Source organism: Megalops cyprinoides, chromosome 15 (assembly GCF_013368585.1).
Source record: "Megalops cyprinoides isolate fMegCyp1 chromosome 15, fMegCyp1.pri, whole genome shotgun sequence".
NCBI classification, from domain to species: Eukaryota; Metazoa; Chordata; class Actinopteri; order Elopiformes; family Megalopidae; genus Megalops; species Megalops cyprinoides.
In genome coordinates, this window is record NC_050597.1 from 13500309 (window position 1) to 13525656 (window position 25348).

The window sequence follows — 25348 nt, forward strand, 5'->3', positions numbered from 1 at the left end:
TAGAAACATGAACGCTAAAAAAAGAAACATTAACTGAAAACGTAACGCTGAGGCACAAGGTGAATTATTTAAGAGCTTCCTTCATACCGTTCACCTCATTCACAGGCTGGGGGCTCACACAAATTAAAATGGCTCCTCTCAGTTGAAAGGCACACGCCTCATGAAGCCTGACATGATCTTAACTCAGCCATCTAAAATGCCTCAGAGGAGCGTACCTGAGCCAAACAGTCACAGTATTACAGGATGCAGGGCGAGTTACATGACTTCCGCTGGGTGGTTAGTCAAAACATGTCATCTTCACTGCGCGCACTGATGAAATAAAATATGCAAAAGAAAAAATTCACAGTAACATCTAAAAGTGATCACAGTAAAATGTCACTCAGACAGCCAAAGGATCAATTACAATTCTGTTTCAAACATCTGATGTGTAGACAACTGCTGGAAGAGGCAGAATATGTTAAATAATTTTGTGACCCATTTCATGGCTAAAGGCAAATAATGATTTGTGACCACAAAAACAACAGAGGTCTTTCAACTCCCTCTCGCTCTTCCTACATCAGTATTCATACTGTTTATCTAAAGATTTTATTGGAAAAGATTTTACATTGTTTAAGCATAACATGGCCTGTTTTGAATGCGTTTATGCAATGTTTTACCATGTGTTATGATTATTTTGTGTTTCTGTAGCATGCCTTGCAATGCCAGAGGGAAATTAGCTCACGCGCTAACTCTGGCATAATACACTTTATGCGCCAGCATTCATCTTAAGGATTGTACATTGCCCCTGACAAATTGATAAATCAATAAATTAAATAAGACTGCAACAGACCACATTTATCATTCCCTTCTTATAAAAGGGAATGATTTGTTGCAGAGCTCTCAGAAAAACTGCAGCAACAAGGCCCGCATCCCATTCGTTGCCCTCCACCAAAGCAGCCAATTACGTCACCTCTAGATCTCAGCCCCCCCTGCGAGGGTTGGCACTGACTCGTCAAAAAGCAGCTCAAGTCATTACTGGAGCCCGTGGAGCCCTGCTTCTCCACATCACTGTCAGAGACTGGGGGCCCCGGCCTGGAATCTCTTTAACTCCTGACAGAGGAGACAAACTGAATTCTCACCAGCAGGCCTTACTTCGAAAATGAGATTCATTTCAAATTGACAAAGTTTCTCCCTGCCCTGCAGAAAAAAACCCTCTTGGGACAGGAGAGCTCGCAAAAGAATGAGATTCACAATATATTAAACATGATATAAAATAATGTTATTCTCTTCTCCATCGATTTATTGCCAGTTCTAGAATAGTGAGGTGCCCTTGTAGCAGCCTGTTATATTAAATTCTCTTTTCCTTGGTATTTTTAAACACGTGGAAGGTGGGGGGGGTGTGATCTTGGCTGTCAGACTTTTGTTTAAGCCGAACCGAAGGAAGCAAGGTTCTTTTGTGTAGCTGGGTGACATACACAGAGACGCACAAAGGAGAGACACGGCTCAGAATAATGAATAGAGGAATAAACAGCCTTTTTTCCGAGGTGAAGCCAAGTGAAGGTTATTGGCGGAGTTCTAAGCCATGCCTGCTCTGTGAGATCTCTCAGGCTACCGCTCGGTGCGTCTTTCTCCTTGGCCCTCTTTGGTGTAAGCTTGCGCTAAGACACTGCGCAAACGCACCTTCTAATCCGACTCCCCCTACACCCCCTTCGGATTTCAAAAGCCCCCACGACTCCCCTGTAATATTTGTCACCCAGCTCTGAAAAGCGGCTGGAAGGAGGTTTATTTCCACTGTCTGAGTCACTGTTGCTGAGGCTTTGAGACAGCTCTCTGGAGAAGGAGAGAGAGAGAGAGAGGGGGAGAGGGAGAGAGAGAGAGAGAGAGAGAGAGAGAGAGGGGAGGGATGGGCCAACAGACAGAGCGCTGGAGCAATTTGTCACAGTGCTTTTTCATAGACCGAGCGCTCAGAGGTGCAGCCCACAGCATCCTCAGGGTGCTGAACCTCCCACGTGCACCTTGCACCTGGGGAGGACACACAGAGCTGCTTCAGAGTGAAGAAATAGAGGCGGGGTAGAAGCAGTGGCGGTGGGGGTGAAGGGGGGGGGGAGGCAGGTGCTCCTGCAACAACGATCAGCCCCCAAGCACCAAAACATCTTCAACATAATGCCGCTTCCCAGGCTGTATGGTTTTTGCCTTCCTACCATACTCTGCCACTCAGGAGGTTGGCACTTTTTGTGAATTTGAGACTTTTTTGCAGGGGTGTAGCACAGTGGTAAGGTGCGTGGCTTGTAACCAAAAGGTTGCAGGTTCGATTCCCCTCTGGGGCACTGCTGCTGTACCCTTGGGCAAGGTACATAACCCACAACTGCCTCAGTAAATATCCAGCTGTATAAATGGATAGCATGTAAAAAATCGTAGCATATGTAAAGTCGCTCTGGATAAGAGCATCTGCTAAATGACAGTAACTGCAATGAGTTACTGTCCAACAGTACCCGGCATTAACATTAGCTGCCATTTGTGCAGAAGAGCTCTGTTCGTAGTGCTGCAGTCGTGTGGTTTCACAGGAAATGACAGTGCAGTTCCTGAACACTGCCATCTGCCAGCGCTGTACTGAATTAGCCCAGCTGGAACCTCTCTCCCTGGGCAGCGTGGGACAGACTGCCGGGCGCTGATGAGGCAGACTCACACAGCATAGTCACACTTCGCAAAGAAGGCCTAATAACCATGCTGGATCATTTAATTTAATCAAACACACATGCTAGGACACAAAGACAAACACAAATTAAACCTACAGATAAAGCTGCAGTAATCAGATATCATCAAAATCATGCTTATTCTTCCCTCTTTCACATCATTTTTATATAATGCCAGAACACTGACAAAACAGGAAGTTTTTTTTCACAACGACCACAAACACCTATTCAATTCATGGGTCTTACTGTCCTTTACATGTCCACTTTTTGCATTATAATAGGAAAAACAGAAATTAGGACCAAACAATATTTGTGACTTAGATTTTGGCAGATCTGACATACATCATTATGTTCCACATTACAAACAAATAAGGTGCTCTTTAATACAATGTTATTCCATTTTACAGATAAATATAAATGATCCATGATTTTTAGATTCAAGCATCTATCATTAAATACTAAACCCTCAGGAATTCTAAGGCTATAAGTAACTTCATTCTTTATGTCTGTTCATAATGTGGACCTGTTAGGTGTGAGTCGTGCTGTCTCCTGCTCTGCTGTAATGTGTAGCTGCAGCAGGGGTGAGGAGCCAAACATTCATCCATTTTACTGAGAATAATCCTCCAGCCTAGCAGGAGAGACCATGCTCAACATGGTAAATATCTGGTGACAGGTCGGTCCACACAGAGGGCCCAGGGCCCTCCCCAGAACCGTTACCCTCTTTCTCTGTGTTGCCAGGATACCACGATGTCACATACACTGACAGACGTGAGAACAATGGGGTCCCCGTGATGGTGGAAATGGTACAGCGCAGAACAAAGCTCTGAACTCAGCGTGAGCGAAGTTGCTACTGACATGTGTTTGTGCGAGGTGGTCTACATGTGCGTGTGCACACGTGTAAGAATGCTTGTGTGTGTGTGTGACTGACGGAAGGACACACACCGCCCGGCTGCAGCCACCGGCATCTAGGCCCTCCAGGCCCATGCTGAGGCCAGCTGGGCAGGCAGAGCATCCTGTGACACACTTTCTCTCACAGACGCTGCGTTTAACTGCATCTTTGTCTGAGACTGCTTTAATCCAGAGCCTCAGATGTCACGGGAGGTTAACCTACTCTCTGGTTTCTGTCCTCTCCCGCTCGGCGGCCCTCATCAGGGATCAGAGGAGGGAGAAAACCACCTGCTCAGAGTTTTTCTCGTTGTCTGCATTACAGGGGGTTCACACTGAAGACCAGCGGCGCTCAATAAAACTCATTATTGTCTATGGAGAGGCGGTGGAGGATCAGCGCAGAGCCAAGCAGCAAAGTTCCTCCTACCCACAGAGCACAGCCAATCAGGTGAGATTGAGAGGAATCACTTTTTTAATGGACAATGTACCGATAAACAAATCAGAGAGGTAAACAGTTTTAAGAAATATCCAGTCCTAGGTTACCTACAATAATGAGCTCTACTTACTTTTTATTTGTAATCTGATTACCCAGCCCAAGTATGTGCCCACTGCCTGTTGGGTCATGTTGTCAATCTGCTGTTAAGTTCAGTTTCTGTTCTTAATGTCAAAGTGTCAACTCTAACCTTATCTGTTCCATAAAAAACACTGCGATTTGATTTGAATGCAGTTAGCGTAGTGCGATGCAAGCATAAACAGAAGAAACCGGTCCTGTGGAAGCGCACCAATTCTACAACAAATCATTTCACTTTTGGTTTTAGGGGCCAGTTCTATGCATATATTTTTGATCCCATTCATCGAGCAAACAGACGCCTCAAACTGTAAAACAGATATTTGTTCAAAAATTAGCTATAACACTACAGACGCCAGTAAAGACCACACACTACCTGGCCAACGCTAGCATAATTTAACGTGCCTCCACCTGCCGTAGTGGTGAGATAAGCACTTTTGGAAGCTCTGAATGACAAAGTGAAAAAAGAGGGCTGTAGCAATACCCTGTCAGAAAGTCTATTTGCAGTAGCACAGGACAACATTACAATATTTGAAAGGACAGCCAGAATTTGCTTGTCTTATGCACACACACATGCAGCTCTATGGCAACCTGAAGGGCTCAGTCCATGAAGGGTACTGCATAAAAAGAAAGGTTCTGCACCAGCTTTCCTTTACATTCAAAGACCATGTTTAATACACAATAAGCAAATTCTGAAACACAAAAGTTTACAACTGCTCCATTTCCTCTCATGTAACCAGAGGACAGGCTCTAATTGTTTTGTGGTTTTTACACAACACCCCTCACGCGGTGAGCCACTTGACTAGTTTTGTCCCTTCCATTACACACTAGGCAACACTAAATGCACTGGAAGGTCCTCGTAAGCTTGAAACCTCATCAGACTTCTTCAACAAGAATGATCCAAATGCGAAGAATGGCAGGAGAGTAATACCCTATGGATGACCTCTAATGTCAAAACCCTTAGAGAAGTCAAAGCCATCCATCTCAACCAGGAACAGACACATCTCTCATCTACTACACTACTCATGCAGGAAGGAGCGATGTGATGACTTGCATATAATAATACCCTGTCAAAAAAGAATGATGACCGTTTGAGTGGCATGACTAATGTTGCAAGCATCCTCCAGTACTGGCATGCACTAGAGCAAGAGCCAGCTCTGCTCTGAGACCTGTGGGTGAAAAAAACCGTCACAACTCCAATCACAATAGATAGCACACACACAATGAATCCCGCCCACCTTTGTTGCTTTGCAAGCGTGACGATGCTGTGAGAAACATCCTGATGTGTGCGTGTAGTAAAGGCATGCTGCTTTGCTCCCTTTTATCTGAGGAGATAAACATCACCTCCCCCCCCGTACCCAGACGGGGTTTTCATGTGCAAACTGAAGCAGGAGCTGAAATCACACACGCCGCTGCGGTCGGAAAGTCACAGCGCCCTCCGCCGCAGACGGACACCGTTCCGCTCGGCTCCCAAACCGTTTTCACAAACACCCCGCCGGAGACGCGGGCGCGTCTGCTGCGGGTGAGGACCCGAAGCGCCCCCGTCCCCAGGTGGCACGGGGCGTGGGCGGAGTAGGCGCACGGCATCACAACAGCCCGCGCCAGGGAGGCCAGGGACCCCACACATCGTCTCCGCCGCGCAAACGCACAAAAACAGCAACGCGCGGCAACATGGGCACACTGCAAGATAGAGAAGGAGGGGTGTTTTTGGTCCCCCTCCTGGTTATTTATAGAACGTTGCTGACATTTTAGGAGTGGCTGAGAAAAAAAATGTAGGGCATGTAGCAGACGAGTTGGTGCAGAGTATTGTGATAGGCAACCAATTAGCAGCCAGAGTTTGAGTGCTGCGTAGAGGGTTGTCTGTGTGTGCGTGTGTAGGTGTGTGTGTTTTCATGTGTGTGTATGGAGGAGTTGTCATTGGAGATGGAGAGGAAGAGGGCAGATCAGGTGCAAATGAGGACTCCTCAAGATACACTCCTGCCTGAAGTAGGACAAGCCTGTCATTTCAGACACGCATACTCTTGCTCAACTTTCTGTTGCCTCTCTCAGCAAGAGAGGCAACAGAAAGTCCTTCTCAGACTAGGACTAAACAAACTTTAAGCCTCTGATAAACCAGAATATTCAAAACAGTAAGTAAGAGTGGTTTCTGTGCTTTAAAATGATTATACAGAAGGTTCAGTATATCCAAATATCCTTTGAAGGCCAGTGCCTTCAGGCCTGCTTATGCGATACACATAATAAAGCCTGTTAAAAATGAAAATAACATCCATACAAATTTGTCCCTAATTAATAAATTATTTTAAATATTTTTATTATGTACTTTTCTAAGATTATATGCATCTATGTCAATATCTATATCTCTTCTGCAAGGTCAGCATTTCACATTTTAGTCTCTATGCAAGGCACTTCACATTTATGAGTTACCTATAAACAGAGCCCATTAACATTCACTCAGCTACTCGAACATGAACAGGAAAGTCAATACAATACACTTGATTACAAAGGGAAAACTGGAGCTGCTGACTGGATTTTAAATCAATTTCTAATCAGCTGAATTTTATGTCTGGAGCTCTCTCTCTGCATAGGTATATTAAAGCTGCAAGCTTTTGTTTGTCCTGCTGCAGCTGAAATTTAAAGCTATGTCTTCTTTTTCTGTGGTGGTTAAAATACAGCACAGCTTTATGGAAGTTGTTTTGTAATCTGAAAGGGAGTTTTCAGGAACTAAAAACATTTGTCTTTCAGTTTTGTCATTACAGATATGCCCCATAAACCCACATCGTATTTAAAGCAGAGGTCATTCAGCATCCGGAGTTAATCTACCTCTATGTGTAAGTCCCTGTGGCTTGAATAAATTTTTAAATAGTCAGAGAGTGAATGCCTCAGTATGGACGGCATATACATACTAGCACATGTGAAGCCAAAACTATTCCATGACCAACCTATTCCATGACTTTGACCAATACTGGAGCTGTACTGTATGAATTAGTCTAGACTTGGTGCTAAGATGGCCCATGCAATGTGACACTTAACAAGAAGTGCTTCCGTCCGATAGGTTGTACACCCTAAGCACTTTTGCAAGCCACTCTGGATAAGAGGGTCTGCTAAATGCCTAAATGACGGAATCTATATGTAAACAAAGAACTGTGGGCCTGCTGCTGTTAGCAACATGCACTGCGTTTGTCCAGGTACAGGTACAAAAAAAAGTTTGTGTGGGTAAAAACTGAAAAAAAAGGAGCAAAACTGATAAAGAGAGCAAGGAAGCAACACGGAGACAACGAAAAATGGAATGCCTTAAGGCTGTTTGGGGAGATGAAAGGGCCGACTGGCAGCTATCCACAGAATGCTGAGCATGTAGTTCCGCTGAGGTAAAGGGAAATCATGTGAACAATTGCATGGCCTTGCAACACCTTAATTCTGCCATGGATGTATTTCCTACTTCCGAAAGTACACCTTTGTCCCTGTTGTGGAATTTGCTAGATAAATCCTTGCCTCTCTGTCTGGAATTGTTTGTGGGGACTCTGGTGGGTGGTGGCTGTGGTGAATGCATCTCTCGCATATTTACAGTGAAACACAGTGGTATCTTTGAGAGAGGCGGTAAGGTATTACATAAAGGCAAGGACTGGCGTGAGCCCTGCAGCATACCTGCTGATGTACTGGGCAGCAGGAAGGGCCTCCTGTGAGCTGCACCATGTGACTCAAATCACTGCAGACAAAGAGCACCTTGCCAAGCCCTTAGAACGTTGTCCTTCCAGTTGACAAAGATCAGCCCAAACCCACGCATACGTCGCCAAATACCAGGGACACTTCTGAGTCACTCACAGGGAGTGACTTACCAGAACACCACACCATGAACATGACACCTTTGACCGTGGCTATGTCTGTAGCAGTCTGGCCGCACTGCTTAAAGGAGGACTGCAGAGGACCGCAGAAGCATGGTTCTGGCCAGCTGCAGCGTTGCAAAGCTTATTGATATTGTCAGCTCTCTCTTTGCTTTTCTGACCTGCCTCGGAGGGAGAAAAACAACATCATTCAGATGCAATGATAAATTGCTTTTTTTAAAGCACTGGTTCTCCTTATCTTTGAGATGACCATTTCACAGAGTCTGTACGGCCTTCTGTTTGGCACTGTTCCCAATGCTTCATCTCGCCTACACATAGCAGGAGTGAACATCATCTGTCAGTATAGGAGGGCTGGGAAGGACCAGGATCTTGTTGTGACTAATGGGGTCTTCAAGTGCTTTTCTCACAGAATAGCAGTGTCATAGTTGCACAAACAGATTGGTTACACACACACCCCTTTGCCATGGCACATCAGGTAACTCCAGCACGAGTACAAGTTGGAGGGAGAAATGTGTTTTGTTGTGCACTTGACTGCAACCATCAAAGGTCTGCGTGGAGAGTGTTGCTTCTGTTGCCACCCCAAGGAACAGTGTCACTTTAACGTCCTAAATAGAATATAAATGGTAGAAATGAATGGGTTTGTTTGTCATCGGAGAAAGGCATTGCCTAGGTAAAGCAAGACAACGTACACCAAACTTGGACTTGCATCCCACTGTTATTTGTTACTGTGGTAATAGCACTACCAAATATTTATGGAGCATGACGGTCTGAGCGGCTTGTGTCATGTCCACAAACCCCACCTCTTCACAGAGGAGGAAGTCCAGGTTAGAGTGTGTGGAGATATGGAGGAGTACATTGATGTGGAGTACAATGATTGACAAAAGGCTGAAAATCCCCTTTTCTCTGGACTGTGACCTTGTGTGCCCCCCCCCCCCCCCCTCCAACTCCCAGTTGCTGTGTGAAGGTATGACAGTTGAACGTTGCATCATAGCTTTTGAGAGGCAGTGCACAAAATGGAAGGGCTCTTTTTAGTCTCCATGGTGACTGGATTTTGCCTTTGGTTTGGGGGTGGGGGAGGGTGACAAGAAATAGCTTTTTAGTTCCCTGCAGGCGACTTTGTATTTTGGGTGATTATCATTTTTATACGTACAATTTTTCCCCTTGATAGTCTGCTACACGGATTATTAGGAAAAGGCTTACATTTGCTGAGATAACTCATTTACAGAGCTCCTCTCTATCTGCTTTAGACCTAATAATGAACAACATCAGTTTAAGATGCAGCAATGTGTTTCTGAGAAAACAAATGTCCCACAAATAATGAAGGTAGCATTTATAGAAAAGCAATGAAACCATGAGGGTAGCATTTAATACAAGAAATAATGTAAAAGAAATGCACTAAATCTCTTTAACAACAAATTATCTATTAAAACCTGATTGTTTCTGAAATTAGTTTTTGGTAAATATTCATTGAATAGAAATGTCTCTTCCCCGCAACACACAAGTAATTATGAAAAGTGATATTTTGTTTAGAATCATGGCATGTTCGGTTCTGCATTTCTTGGAGGGCACAGCACTGGCTTCCTGAAAAGAAAGATTCAACGACAGAGCAGACGTGAGACGTTGTGACAGACAGCTGTCTCTCAAGGGTCAGGGTAGGCAGAGCTGATAGCCCTCGTGTTTCACCAACATAAGTATGCTGAGATACACACTAAAATATAATATGTAACTATATAAATAGCTGCTTCTTTGCCCCCCCTCCTGTTCCCAGACACAGCGTACAGGGAGGAGGGGCAGGTGGGGGTAAAAAAAAAAAACCCATGTTTAGAGACAGCCCTCGTTCAGCCCTGGAGACAGCACCACCGATGTCAACAGACACGGACAGGGCCCTCGGCCTCAGCGGCGCGCCCACTGGGAACGACGGCAGCCGTGACAACAACAACAGGCACAGAAAAGCCTTCAAGGCCTCACTCTGTCAGCGACTGCCCGGGTGCGATGTCCTTTTTTTTTACGCACAGCCTGAGGAGAGCCGGGAGTAATCTGGACGCAGCGAGCTCAAGCCTGACCACAGAGCCATGCATCACTCGTGCGCTCTCCAACACTGCCCAGACCGCTCCGATAACGAGAACAGAGCGTGCTCAGAAAACGAAGGTGTCCTCGCTGCGTAGAGCCAATTATAGGCTCCCCCTTTTCCCTCCGTCCTGAACACTCCACTGAGCGCGTGCAGCCTCTGCACTGATCAGAGGAGATAAGACAGCACGATGATTACATTCTGAGGTCAACGCCGACTCCTTTAACAAAAGTGTATTTGTTTCATGGACAGCCCCAGTATGTTCAGCCTTTTTCAAAATATATTTCTGTGCAGGCACGCGAGGGCCAGACTGCCTCAGAAAAAAATCTTCTGGCCATCCTCAGTCAGCCTGCGAATAGCCCAAAGATGACCCAGCTTTCTCTGAACTGCGCCTGTCCCTGTTTAATGCTATTTTCTTACAGAGTGCCCTGCACCATGCTTCAGACAGTACCACAATACACAGCGCCACGACATTGTAAATTAATTCTGCTGCAACACACAGCCGAAGCAGGTGCGACATCAAACACCAGAGCTTTTCAACAGCACTCCCCCACCCTGGAGAATTGCGTCTCCAAACTGTTGTGCCCAGAAAAGGCGTGGGGGTAGATTCATCATTACACACACTCTGCACGGAATATAAGTGCTCTCACCTGTAGGTGGGTCACACTGCCACACAGGCTAATCCATACCCTTTTAACTCGTCAACGCTGAGAGTCACTTAGATCTCTGCACGGTGGAGGCATGGCGCACAGCCTTCTCTTAGTGTACCATTAGCTAAGAACCATTCAAAGACAACCTGTCAGACAGATTTAGCTTTCTCCTGTCAAAAGCATTAGCAGCGTAGTTTTTCCTCCTCTGTGTAATCAACACCAAAGCCAATCAAACTGCACTGCAATCACAGAAAGCCACAACCACAAAAAAAATAACACTTGCTAGTAAACAAAAAAATAAAATCCCAGATTGTCATTCGCCATCACAGCTGCTCAGCTCAATGGATTTTTCCATCCTGTCCTCCTGGAGCAACAGAAGGCCTGGCAGTGGGCGTCAATCAATCATCGTGAGGAAATTCACCCAGAGGCTAATTGATGTAGCAAAACCACAATTGCTTCGGCTAGAGCACACTCGATAAAGAAGAACGACACCCACGCACAAAACCGAAAGCAGAAGGTTCCAAAAAAAAAAAAAAAAAAAAAACGTGAATAAAAAGATCCCTGTAAGGCACTGAGACAGAATGGTGGCGTTGCATAAATCGAACGCTAACGCTCAGAGAGAAAAAGCTTCCCTGCATTTGCACATCTCAGAGCACAATCTGCATCTGGGCTGTTTGATGTTTAGCAGGGCCCTTTTTGTATTCAGGAAACCTCGATGCCTTATTCAATTACGGGGTGACTTTGTAGAGGGACACTGTGGAGGTACACTCGGAGAATTAATCGCACGCGGCCACCATAAAAAGTCACCAGGGAGCGGCAGTAGGCCCAACAAGCCGAGCCTGCCCTCAATGTCATGACCAGCGCTCAGCGGACCTGTGACGAGCGCAGAAAATGTACCGTTATAAACCAAGCCCGCAAAGTGCTCTCGTCTTCTTCTCCAAGCCAAATAGCGTGCTTCTAATTATAAGACTCGCTTCTATGGCCTACTTTCCTAATTACACATTGACACTCGCTGAAATTTTTTGCTTTGATTATCTCAGATCTTTAAGCTTTCAACGCTGTATTTTAATGCATTTCCCTGGCTTCTTTCTCCTTCAAAGGCCGGGCCTAATTTCTCCAACATTATGCCTCCATTGTAAATCACTCTGTGATATGTTGCACATATGATAAAATGCAATTAAAGATAATACATTTTGTCAGCTGCAAAACAGCTTCAAGGTACAGAGGTACTTGAAGTCTATTTTAACCATAGGGAATTGTCTTTGAAAATCACACATACAGGCCATTTAATTTTAAACATACAGTACAGATCTACTTACTGGGATTTGTCATGACAGTAAATGTAATTTCTATTGCTTTGGAGATTTCACTTTTAATCAGTCTTTATCACTCAAAGAAGTGGCTTTAGCAGAGGCAGATCTATGCTGGGTTTTACACGCATTATATTGGAGGGAAAAGCCTGTAGTGTTGAGCTTTGGTGATGTGAGGCATGCCTCCTCTGTTGGAAAGCCACCATTAGCAGTTATAAAAATGAACTGAGATGGGTCCCTGCAGTCTTCACTGTACGCACTGTCTATTAATTTGGCCAAATTGTATAGTTTCTCTCTATTTCTGGTGTTATCCACATGTGTATTGCTTGTTAATGCTGCGAACGTACAGAGTGGGCTAGATCAATTAATTGCGGACTGAGTGTGACAGGCTATGGCAATATTTCAGCTCATCTGGGTTTTATTAATATGTAGAGCACAGGCTCAGACTTCTTCTGTAACTGCATGAATGCTACAAGCAGCTATTGGATTTGTTTTTGCTTGTACCTGGGACGTGCCGAATCTATATACATGGCCACAGTGAATCACCTCTAAACTGTTGGGGAAATCTTGGGTCCACCTTAATATACTGATGATGACCAGGTATTGTATGCGGTGCTGAAACAACCTGTACCAACAAAAGCATACATTCATATGTTGTCCCTTAGCTTAAAAACTTTTTTGTAAACCTTCTTCATGTCTAAAACTTAACGCAATATCCCAGAGATGAAGCAAATTCCTCAAAATGTCTGTCACCCGAGCCATGCAGACAGATCCTTAAACAATCTGGATGGGCTCATTTCCCTGCCCACTCTGAGCCTATTCACATAGCATAAAGATCAGGAGCAGGCCCTGCACAGACTTTATTTAATTTAGAGTTGTGTTCCTGAATACCACGTTTTCCTTTGACCCACAAAAAGAGGTATGACAGCCAGTTTAAACATAAGGAACAAAAAAATCTAATTAAGTCTTTGCGGTGGTATTCCTGGTTAGCAAACTAACTGCGACATGAGGGAAATACCTTGGCTCAACACAGTCTCTTTACACACCTGGGCTAATGTGATTGAGCTGGATTTTAATTGGAGAAAGACTGTTTTTGTTTCCTTTGTTGAAGCGCTCAATGCAAATTTCTACTTGGTATGCAAATGTCATTCCCACCTTGATGACAGAGCAGCTTTCCTCAGAATATTCATGATCAGATCCCACATATTAACGACCGATTCATGCGGAATTAAGGTCATTTACATTCACTGTGGGGACACACAATTCATACAGAGACAGGAGGCTTTAAAATCAAAGCTACCGCATAACAACAACACACACACACACACACACACACACACACACACAAATGTGCATAAATATAGATACTTGCACACACACAGTTATGGTACAAAAGTCATCTGATTTTCCTTGCTGCAGGGGTCCAGGGCACATGACAAAGACAGTGAACATCTACCCTAAAAAAAAAAAAAATAATAAAAAAAACACTGAATACCCAGAAGCAAGAGGAGACGTTACAACATTCCCGTGATTAAACTGCTCTGTGGCTGCTGTGTCTCTCCTGATTCAGCTGAGTAAGATTAAAGGGAAGCACCGCAACAAAGCGGGCAGAAACTTGTTGTGATACGCGTCTCCTCTAGAATATCCAGGGAGGGACTTCTTCCTTGTTTTAAGTGCTGGCCTGGCTTAAAAATGAGTCTGAGACCCAACTGCAAGGCAACACAACAACATCAGTGCAATGACACCCTTGTGCATTTGGTCCCAGGTCTCCCCTGACACCCAGTGATTCTCTCCAGACCAATAGCGCCAGATGGGTCTGTGCACTGGACCCATTCACAATTTACCTCTGTCACAGACAGCCACATGTCTCTACACAGCTGCTCCACCTACAGATGAGGATTGTGACATTGTTAAATATTTTGCAGTCCCCATTAGGATCCAAAAAAACTGCATCCTTTCTCCTCTTGTACATGTACTTCAGAAAACAAAGAAAGGGTTGTAATGTTTTTTTTTTTCCTGAGTGCTGCTGTGTTGGAAAGGTGCTGTTTTTTCTCCTCCTGAGCAAGACACCTCAGCAGAGGATGAATCACCTGTGCTTTTAGCGGGTAGTTCACAAAGGAGGGGTGGGGAGTACCCATCTTCAATTATTTTGACAGTCCATTTGTGGTGCAAGTTCCTCTTTGCTGGTATTTAACCTTGAATAAAACACATGGCGGTGTCGGCATGGTAAATGCTGCATGAGACAGTGAGAGAGGCCCTTTAGCACAGCGGCTCTACACTGACTCCAGATTCTCGCACACACACAGAGTGGTACACTTCCACAGGCTAACAACACAGTTCTTACACTACCAGGCATCATTTTATGAGCTCTGAACGGTTCAATGATTTAGTGTTCTTTGAAATACCAGACACAAATAACTGACATACTGGGATACATGGACATACATATGTGTAAATAATTATATTGTGCCCCGTGTAATGATTAACCCTTAACATCTTCGTGCACAGGTTCAATTGTGCAAACGGACCGTCCAAAAACTCTACCGGCAAAACTCTACATTCAATGTAAATGAATGTCTGTGCTTAAGTAAAGGTAAAATTTAAAGTAAAAGTAAAGGTTCCTGAGAAGTGTCCAATAATTTCACCATGGTTTCATGTGAAATAACAGATTTGCCGCTGCAACATATTTAATGATCCATTTCTGAGTAAAAACACTATGAAAATTACACAAAAATGGCTATTTACACACGCCAAAATCAACCCCCGGTAACCGGTGTCTGACATCATCCCACATGGCCGCGTGTGATAGGTTGCAATGTAGAATGAGGTGATTTCCATCCTCCTTTTGTGACAATGCTAAAACCCACACATAAGCTTCCGCAAGTCCAACAAACGATAAAGGAAGAGAATTGGGAGGAAGAGAAGTGGGAGCTGTCTGTCAGCCCACAGCAGAAGCTAAGCTAAGTAGGCCAGCACAGCCAACATCATCTTTCACAGCCTCTTCAGTGAGTCCGTGTCTTTCAGCAGGCCTCTGAAGATGATTCGCACATCGCACAAACAGCTGACTTAAAAGCACAAATTCCCAGTGTGTTCTCATCCCTGCCGACATCAAACCTCGAGGCAGACGGAGGGGGGCACGGCGTTAACAGCACCCTGCTCACCTGAACTCCGCCTCAGCAAAGCGGCAGGCCCAGCAACATGTGTCTAACAAATGAGTCATCAAACACAAAGCAGTTCATCTGTTTTTTAAAAAGTGAGCAAGAATGAATAAAACAATATGAAAATGTATGAGGTATGCCTAGATAGCCTCTTGTCACGCTTATAAAAACGTCCTTGACAAAAAAATGTCAGGTTAATTCAGTATCTGTTTGTGTCCTCTGAGGAAAGAGTCCAACCCCTTCGCACTTTGTTTGTCTGATAAAATGGTCATTTAAGGCAACTGCACAAGTGCTGCTACACTATGCATCTCCTCTCTCTCAGGATGTTCCCAGAGCAGCAAGCACATGAGAAACTGTTTCGAATGAAACCGAGAAGGTGTCACATTTCATCTGCACTGCTTAACAATCCTTCCGTGCGTAACTGTGAAGAAAAAAAAAAAAACTATCTGAGACAAACAGCACTTAACATGTATTGATTGGGTACTAGTAAGGTCCTTCAAAGTGCTAAATGACTAACTGTAAAAGGCAGTAACATCAATGAGGTGAAAACAAAAGTTACACCACTCTACCTTGTAGTAAAATCAACGATCTTAACTCTGCCAGGACAGAGACGCTACAAAGATGAGTTGCAGAATTTACACAAACTCCTGAAATCCTTTTTACTACATCACAAGCTTATGTCAGGGTTAATCAGCATTAAAAACAGAAGTAAAACTACTTGCTGGTGAGCTACACTACCAGCATCCACCATAGGCTACCACTCTAGCTGTATTCATAGAGGGTTCCACCCCCACACGGAGTAGGCCCAAGGTAATTGATTCATTTTCTGTGTGTCACAGTGGTCACTCATGGGTGATTGTGAAAAACATGGAGTGCTCCAATGCCTGTTACCTGCATCAAGCACCAAGTGCCACCCACTTTATTTGCCTGTGATTGGTCTGAACCTCCCAGCTCTTTTGCTGTGCGTCCCTTACTTTAAGGCTGCTTATTGGGAGATGCAGGAGGTGACCGATAATGACAAAGCTGTCAGGAAACCTATAGCCCTGTCACTTCACATTTCCGACTGACATCAGAGCATCTGACCATTCAGCTCAGCTATGTGCGTTTCCAGTAACAGCTTTATAAATACCAGTAATGCTGTTCAGCCCTAGTGGAGAGAGGACTCAGGAGGTACTTCAGAATGTGATTTTTGCTGATGCAATAAATGAGTGGAATGCATAAGCACATAATTGACCTGAAATAATAATGTCAGGGCAAGCAGTCTGTGGAGAGCCTCCAAGAAAAACAATAATGAAACAAATGTCTCAGATTCATTTAAAGCATCGCCCAGGGAGCAGTGGACTCTCCGCTACAGGGCTGCAAACTTTTAAAAAGAAGAAAAAAAAGGGGCATGAAATTACAGGACCTTCAACAGAGATTTTCCTCAGCTTGGTTGCTAAAAACCAGGCCATATTAGAGAGGAAAAAATTGCTGAAGGAGGTAAAAGCCACGGCCTGTCATTTTCAGAATTCACAGGCGAGGTGCTGTCAAGAGATGCCGTTTCTCGAGAGCGCTGTGCAAGCAATAGGCATTGCTAGTGACTAAGGACCCGCTGTCAGCTTTTCTAACAAGGTAACGTTGACAAGTGAGAATTGCATCTTTCAGAATGCCCAATGCATTCACTGGACATAAACTCTCAAATGCTAACGCCATATTAAACATCTTTGCAGTGTTTGTGTCTTTTTTTTTTTTTTAGGATTACCTGTCAAGGCAAGACGTTTTTAAAAATAAAGGCCCCACAAGGTGGAAAAAAAACATTTTTGACAATGATCTACTCAGTCTGTTGCTCAACGTTTAGTATTACACTCAGTGTTACTGTGTAGAGTACACTTAGTTACACTTAGTTGTTAACTGTGCTCCTTTTTCAGTTAGCTACCCTGACACATGTGGCAGAATTATTACATACAGCTATTCTCTGCCTGCGGCCTTGACCTTCAATAGCAATCACGACTTTCAACAATGCATAAATAAGTTCATGCATGACAATCCTTTTTTTCTGTTATGACTACAAAGCCTCACTACAAAAACTAAATGCTGAATGATGTCTGCATACCCTGAAGACATTCAATGAGCACATTCCTGTCATTTCACCAAATTACCATGTGTTCTCTGTCTTTCTTTTCTCTAAGACACGTATTGAGAAGACTGTGCAAGGATAGTATCTCCTTCACTGTCAGGTGCAAGTTGTTGATGCCCCAGGAGAAATTTTTACACACATGAATTGAAACAGCATTGGGTAAAAACTGCATTTTGGCTGGAGGGTACCAAGAAGGACAGACAATATTGATTAAGTAGACAGTTGTTATCTGTGTTCAGTGGCACAGTACAGAATTTCCTGCCGTCGCATGCTCTGTAAGTATCAGGTCTAAACATGAAGATGTCTTGACTGCCCAGCAGCTTCTCAGACATACATTTACAAAACCCAACCCTGACTCTCAAAACAAAATATTCCATTCAACCGTACAACACATCTCTTGATATATTAGCATGATGAATTAACCCACCTTGTTTGACCATTTTATTAAAGGTTTAAAAGCATGCGGCTGTAGACCCAATGCATAGAGCCTTTGATTCTTGCTGCAGCCTTTAACAGAAAATAAACTGAAGGTTAAATTAAATCCACCTGCAGTGTGTCCAGCCAGCAAGGTCAATCAGGCAGTCAGTGCGATTCTAAAAGGTCAGAGATTCGCTGTTCATTAAATGCCATTAGTGGAAGCCACAAATTCGACAGGCAAATCCCCCCACATCGTTCCGCTCCCTCCCCGAGAGCAGCGGAGCCGAGCAGGACCACGAGCAGGATCCCGGCCTGATGCATACCACATTAGAAAATGAAAATCAATATCTAATTTCTTAGAAAATTTGCCCTCCGTTTACAGCAGCTAGCCTACAATCCCATTAAAGCATGCCGCCGGAGTGGGAAATCGCATTCATTTCCTGGGTGCTGGAGCAGTGGTATGTTCCTGTTGTGTCCAGATATTAATCGGACCCCTGCCCACGAAAAAAACAGCATCTGAAAGAGCGCTAACTTTGTCTTTGCATACGGCTGATAAAAATAATGCCTTGATGCAAAATGATTCTCTCCGTATCAAAAAGTCACGCGGCCCGGAGTGGCTCACAGTATAACATTAATTGCCAAGTATGATAACACTTCTGAATGGGCAGCACCGAACTCTTCTGTGATCTCAGAGACAAGCGTGCTCTATAGCCTCGCACGAGAGACAGCTTGTAAAGATGCCTGGATAACTAAGTGAGGTAACCGTTAAATCCCATCCGAATAATACAGAGCACGGGTATTTCCCCTTCCTTAAGCAATCAAAAATGATAGACAATCTGCCAACCCCTAGCAATAACACCAGGGCTTTAATTTATGTAAAACCGAATCGAAAGGAGCAAAGATAAACGCATGGTCTACCATATCATCTGTAAGGCAGCTGTCCCGGCGTCTGGCTTGCGCCGCAGGACTAAAGGCTTTTCCTCTGTGATAAGGGAAAAGCTGATCACAAGAGTAAGATTTGTGCAGACTCACTTGCAAACGCCATGGCGTTCTGCATTGGTAATCTCGATAATGCGTTCGACGCTTCACAGAGACAGGAGTCTAGTGTTAATCTGAGATGGCAACACAGATACACGGCCCCCAAAACATCATTTTCTTCCCGTACTATCTGGAATTAAAACTAATTGTTAGACAGAACTGATAGCACGATACGTCTTCCCAAGCACACGACTTGTTCACAAAGGCATTCCTTTATACTGTACCCTGGCTAACTGGGTATTTAAATAGGATTACATAGACATGTAGCCTATAATGTCAGGGTATTTTTTTTCCGAATGAGAGTTACCTGGCCCATTACCCCAGTGTGTGTGTGTGGGTTTTGCGACAGAAGACAAGCCAGATTTGGATCTACAGAGGGCACATGTTTGAACATATTTTATTGGCGTGGTCCTGCTACGGAGAAATTAAACCTTTTCAAGGCATCGACGTAACAATTTAAGCAATCTGAAAAACGCGTAAATGTTTTCTATTATCCAGTACACACAAAACGTTATGGTTTTGCCATTACACGTTCCTGCTTTCTATATTTTCATTGTTTTTTAGTGATAATGTGATTTTTTTTACCCCAAGTCGTAAGTGAGTGGAAGTTTTCTTTCTTGTCTGCACTGTCTTCAACGCGCCCGTGGAAAACTCGGCTGATACGCAAAATGCTTTTTATGTATGTACTATATTATTCAACAGATAGGCCTATTTCATGTAGCCTACTTTAAAAAAAAAAAAAAAAAAAAAAAAAAACCCGATCTAAAGATTTGACATTCTGACATTATTTCATTCTCACTGGCAATTACGTTTTGAAGGCCAGTTTGTGTCAAGCAATTTTACCAACTGTAAAGGTTAAGATTTCAAATATGAAACCAAGTTATTATGTGAGTATGTTCGACTGCTGAATTCAAAGACAATCACGCCTCCCATCATATACGTTTTAAATCACACAAAACAGTATTGGTTTGATGGGTATTTCACAATTAGCTTCACTGTTCTCGTGTAGGCTATTTGTGGTTCTAATTTATACCGTGGTTTTTACAACTGGAGAAAGACCAATTCAAGTATATCACTTCCCAGTAAAACCGATGGACGTTCACAGTAACAGGTCACCCTACCAGATACCCACTGAACACCAGCAACAATTGAAATTAATGTTCAGATTGTGTACATTTAGTAAAAAAAATCCTCTGGCTGCAAAGTAGTGTTGTTTTAAAAAATGGCTTTTACCAGACAGTTAGACTAAAAGCGGCCAGACGGATGGTTACACTTAACCATATTAGCCTGAAATTGAATTACTGTAACACTGTACTTAACGTTGTGACGACAAACAAAACATCCCATATGTTTTAAATGGATATCTGTCAATACTTTATTCGTGTTGAGATATTGTCTTGGTGGCACACATCTTTTGAAAATCGAAAAAAGGCTTTCAGCATCTTTTTTTTTCTTCTTCTTTTTTTAGGATCCCAATGAAAGATATTCTATATCTGTTCTATAGCCTACGTGCATGTTGTGGTGGACCACCGCACTTTTAATTCCGTGCAAATGAGATGATTACTTGTTCGTTTCGGCGGTCTTGCCAGGATCAACTTGCGACAGTAAAACAGTGTTTCTAGGCTATAGTATCGTTACATAGCTACAAGGGAATAAAGTTCGTTCCACGTCTAGCAGGCCATAGAGTAAAAAAGCTGTTAATTATTCAATTTGCGCTGAAGGATAATGTCCGAGCTATTTAATGAAGAACATCGTTAAATATTGCTAGATCCGATCGGAATATGTATTAAATGATGTATGGGATTGAGGGGTGTGAATCAACTAAAGGTTACACAGCAAAGTTGATTTGACGGTATTGCAGCTAACTAGTATTCTAACTGTGCCAATGACAGGTAGCTAGTTACCAAACAATCGCAACGTTTGTTTATTGAGTGATAACCATTGCATTTATTTATTTATTTGCTCAATTTCACTTCATCATATAAGAGATTGCATACAAACGAGATCTTACCCTTCTTCCAGATCCGTATTTTGATGTTGACCAATGGGCCCTCTTCTCGCCACCTGGCCCCGCTACATCTTCCTCGTCTCCTAGCAGCCCTGCAGATGCCGAGTCCGAGTCCTCCCCCTCCTCCAAGTCCTCGCCCTCCTCCACCTCTGCTGTCTTAAGTCGCTTGGGCGCTCTCTCGTATTCCCCTTCTTCATACTCCTCAGCGAGAGACATTCTCCCTAAATGGAAAATTAACTAAAACGACAGCAATAAACCCTGTATACTCAAAACGACAAACACGTCACGAACTTGCCGAGCGTCTACGGAGCCCAGTCGCCCTGTCCCGACAATGTTATTCTGTCAGCTGCGCTCGGCTGGGAAAGCAGAATGTCACCCGCCGGAGCGCCTCCTCGTATCTGTATCGTCCCTCTTTGTTCACATTGCAGCTGTGACAGCTACGGCCCACCTTGCAGATCTTTCATTGGACATCCTTGGCTTGATACTTTTAAATGTCACCGTTGATTGGTTAAAAAATGTGCCACGTCAAAAAAAAAGGGGAACTCGAGCCAAAGACGCTCCTGCAGTATGAGTACGCAGCGCAGAAGCTTCTTGGCTGTCGACTTGCCGTGGTCCTCTATCGGCTGAATATCGTACGGCAGTAGTAGAACCTTGACAGAGAAGGAGCTGTCAATATTGACTTCCACATCTATAGCGCTACCGGTAATACAATAGGATGGTTTGCCATACACATCTATTTAAGTTACTCTGAAAGCTGAGATGAATATCAGACAGAAACGTTAGCTTCACTGTCTTTCTCCTGCGTGACAGACGAGTGAATTGATGCGTACTACTTCCGCAAACAATCGCATTCAAGTTTTAAATCGCATTTGTACGTAGTTTGCATACATTTATTATTAAAATGAAGTGTCTTAACAGTAAAATATGCAAATATTTTCAAAAGAATATCAGAAACATTTTACTGCGTTTTTCTGCAAATCTGCTCACCATCTTCACCATTCATAGTTTTCATAGTTTTTATGGCATACACTAAACCATAAACACTGTTAGGCCTGTTCATATTTTTATTATGAGAAGCTTTAACCACTACGAAGAACCAAATAGGCTCCTAAAAACGTGACATATGTCATTATATGGTAAAATGTGAATTTTTAAATATAAATATTTTTAAAACATGCAATATATACATTGAATATACATTAAACAACCTGTTTATAATTGCAACCTCCATATTTGCAGTTGCATGCAAGTACGTATTTTACTGTATGTGTAAATCAACAATATGTTCTGTAAAATATGCATGAAAGTACACAATGGTAAAAATGTAAATATTTTATAATGTACACACCATATTAAACATGAATGTAAACAAGACTTGAAAATATAATCCTAACACTGGATCTCACTTACTAACCACTTTTTAAACTAGGGCACAATGGACATATATTAGCTCGAAGGCAGGACTGCATTCGGTTACAAGACTGCACAAACACATCAAAAGGGGGTGGAGCAGGAAACAGTCTTAGCTTTTCCCTTATGTACCGTATTACACAATCAGGGTGCTCTGGCCATTCTTAGTCACTGACTTTATTTTCCCCTACTGTTTTTCTGTTTGTAACTTTTCCTATGTCCTTAGGTCCTGTGAACCCTGACATTCATATTTGCATTCATATTTGTTTGTATCATTTGGATTGTTAAAACATATAAAAGTTAGTGGCTAAATGCAAAATGTTAAATGCGGTAAAAAATAATAACAAGTTATATGTTTACATTCTAGTTCACTGGTTTGCTTGTGGCACATGGAGAGATAGCAAGGGATGTGGCTTTAAATGGTGCAACACTGTGAAAAGGACTCAGCCACAGAAGCTCATGATATTGGCGGACTTTCCTGTTTCTGCTTAGGGATCGCTGTGCTGGCTTTGTGAACAGCATTACTTTAATTTCAGGTCTTGTCTCAGATCTCTTGCAACACAGTACCCCTTGGCACTACACCGTGACATTGCCGGGATGCTCTGGACCAAATCGAGGAGCGCCACCTATTGTTCTTTCAACACAGTACATGATTGGCTGTAGAAGGCTGCTTGACAGGAGCCTCACTGGTAAAAACACACAGTCACCTACCCAACACCTCCACCAGACCCCCTTTCCCCTCTGAAACATGTGTTTTCAGGGAGATGATTACGCTAAGTCAGTTTTAGCAGTAATTTCATGTTGGAGTACTGCATCAATGTAGCGGAAAGAAAAAACTAGACATGCCACAACAAGACACTAGCCTCCCCACAACGCATAATAAAGACTGTATTTGTGCTAATTGGATTCAGATTTGAACGTACCAAACAGGTTTGACCAGAATTTCACGTTAGAAGTAAACAATGTAGCAAGAGACACAACTACACACACCACTGCAAGGCACTGGCCTCACCATAATACAAAATATAAGAAAGATTGTATATAGACTGATTGGCAAATATCAGACTTGAACAGACTTACAGCCAGAAAAAGCAGGTTCCTGATGGATGTCTCTTTGTGATTAAATGACTGTGAATAAGGAATGTATCTTGTAACCTTGCATACTGTGTTGTACCTGAAAACCACTTTCCTCATCTTGTTAAATCACTTTAGAAAACCCTGTTCCTTTTAGACACTGTAAAATATTCATATTTAGTGTGAAATTAAAACCCACCGAGGGTTCTGTGGTATATCTTTCATTGTCATGGTATCTCATATACATTGTTCCAAGTTATTCTGCTTCAGATAAGTTCCTTTTCCTGAGTTTTTTTTTCTCTCAGATACTTGTTTAAAGGTTTATTCAACCCTCATTGACAAACTTGTTCATGAGGACATAGGAACCTCACAAGATATACCTCAATGAAAATATCAAACATGAAGTCCTGGATCAAAGCAAGAGGAGCTAGAATAGCAAACAAGATTAAGCTTAAGCATAATGAAATTAAGATTAAGCATAATAAAATTACAGAGGTGAACATTCTCAGCCCAAAAAGATAGATAGTGTATTTATCAATGGTCTAGTGACAAGAAATTGGAAAAACTCCTGTAGGTAAGGTAATACGAGGTAATTCTCTATTTTCTCCCCAGTCACTCTGCAGGTAACACACAGAGTATGAGCTGTTGAGGTTTTCATGGCTGCAAGGTGAAGTCATACTATTAGCCCCTCCAAAGAGATGCCTCTTTTTTGCACCTCCCACTCACTCATAACATCTGTAATGTAGCAGGGACATTATCACACTGATTAGTGCAGGATTTTAGAGAGAAGCAGCTTTTGAACAGAAGTTACCTCTTTCACTTACAGCTTTTAGGAAAGTAGTGTTTCTGAAATTATTCTGAATCTGTTTTGAGACATCAGTTGTTACATGTGAAACTCTAAGCTTATTCATTTCTACTTGTTCTGTTTTCAGTCTAAAAAGTGATATGATTTTATTGTGTTTCAATGGATAAGGAGAAAGCCATGCTCATTCAGCACAGTCTGAAAAAACCAAATCCCCCTACACACACAAGGTTTTCCTGTTTATGACAATGGTACTGTAGCTAGTAAAGAAATAAGCATTATTCCCTTAAATAATATTAGTCATCTTTTATTACAACATAATAAGAGACCTTAGCTGATCTTATGTTTACACTTTAAAACCTTTGGAACAACAGCTGGGTTGATTATTTAAGAGACCCTCCATGACCTGCCTCAGAACTGCATAGAGGTTGCCTGGGTTTGGAATGGCTGTAGGCAAAATATTTTGCTCTCACAGGCCAATTATAGGCTGGGATGAACTGTGCAATGTAAAATAAAAACCTCAGGTCATACTCTTTGCACGGGCCAGGACATACCTCAGAAACACTCTCTGTGAAAAAGTATAAATGTTAGCCACTGAGCATTTCGGGTAATTAGAAGAGTTCAGGCCATGGTCTGTGCTGCGAAGTAACTCGCTTGGTTGCGAGTTGCCAAATTTGATCAAATGAAAGTGCCAAGACTGCGGGCAAGTGTGTCCCTAAGTATGAGTTTCCTAAAGCATTTGGTACTTCATACCAGCTAACAATACCACAGAACATATATACAGGCCTCACCCTGCTAAGGGCCAAAAAGTGTGTATATGCAAAAGACAGGAAATGATGCAAGAGATGTACACTGTCTGCACTTCTGCCTTACTTGTCTGTGGGGGAAGAGCTCTAGTGACACATCTGCGGTCTCCCCTTGACAGTGGGCGATGCTCTGAAAATCTCAGAGAGAGGTTAAGACTCTCAACAGCACTGTGTAACAGTTCTTCTTTATTCCCATTCATTTTTGGGTTTGTATTGGAATAAGGTGGTCAGATTCAACAGGGAGGTCCGTGGCATTCCAGTGAGTGTTATGGACGCTTTTGTAGGGGGAAATATGAGAAGTGGAAAGCAAGACACCTACCCAGAAATAGGGAGCTATTTGCTTTTTTTTAGTTCTCAATGTCAGACATTGGATGTAAACAAATGCTTATGTTTTTAGTGTGCTTTCACTGCCCTCTTAGCTAGGACACAAATCCTTTGCTGTTCCAAGGTCATGTTTTCAGGCTGTAATCAGACAAGATACACTACTAGTAACTTGAATCAGAGTGTTTTAAAACTCTGATTCAAAA

General features: G+C 43.0%; 1 protein-coding gene across 1 annotated transcript in view; it reads right to left on the reverse strand.

Annotated features, from left to right (window-relative positions):
- Positions 1-21124, reverse strand: part of LOC118789859 (heterogeneous nuclear ribonucleoprotein L-like) — a 40306-nt gene extending 19182 nt beyond the window's left edge. Inside the window, exon 1 of the mRNA XM_036546547.1 lies at positions 20733-21124. Coding sequence (XP_036402440.1) covers positions 20733-20945 — 213 coding nt within the window. The 5' untranslated portion in view covers positions 20946-21124. The remainder of the gene's footprint in view (positions 1-20732) is intronic.
- Positions 21125-25348: the final 4224 nt, after the last annotated feature.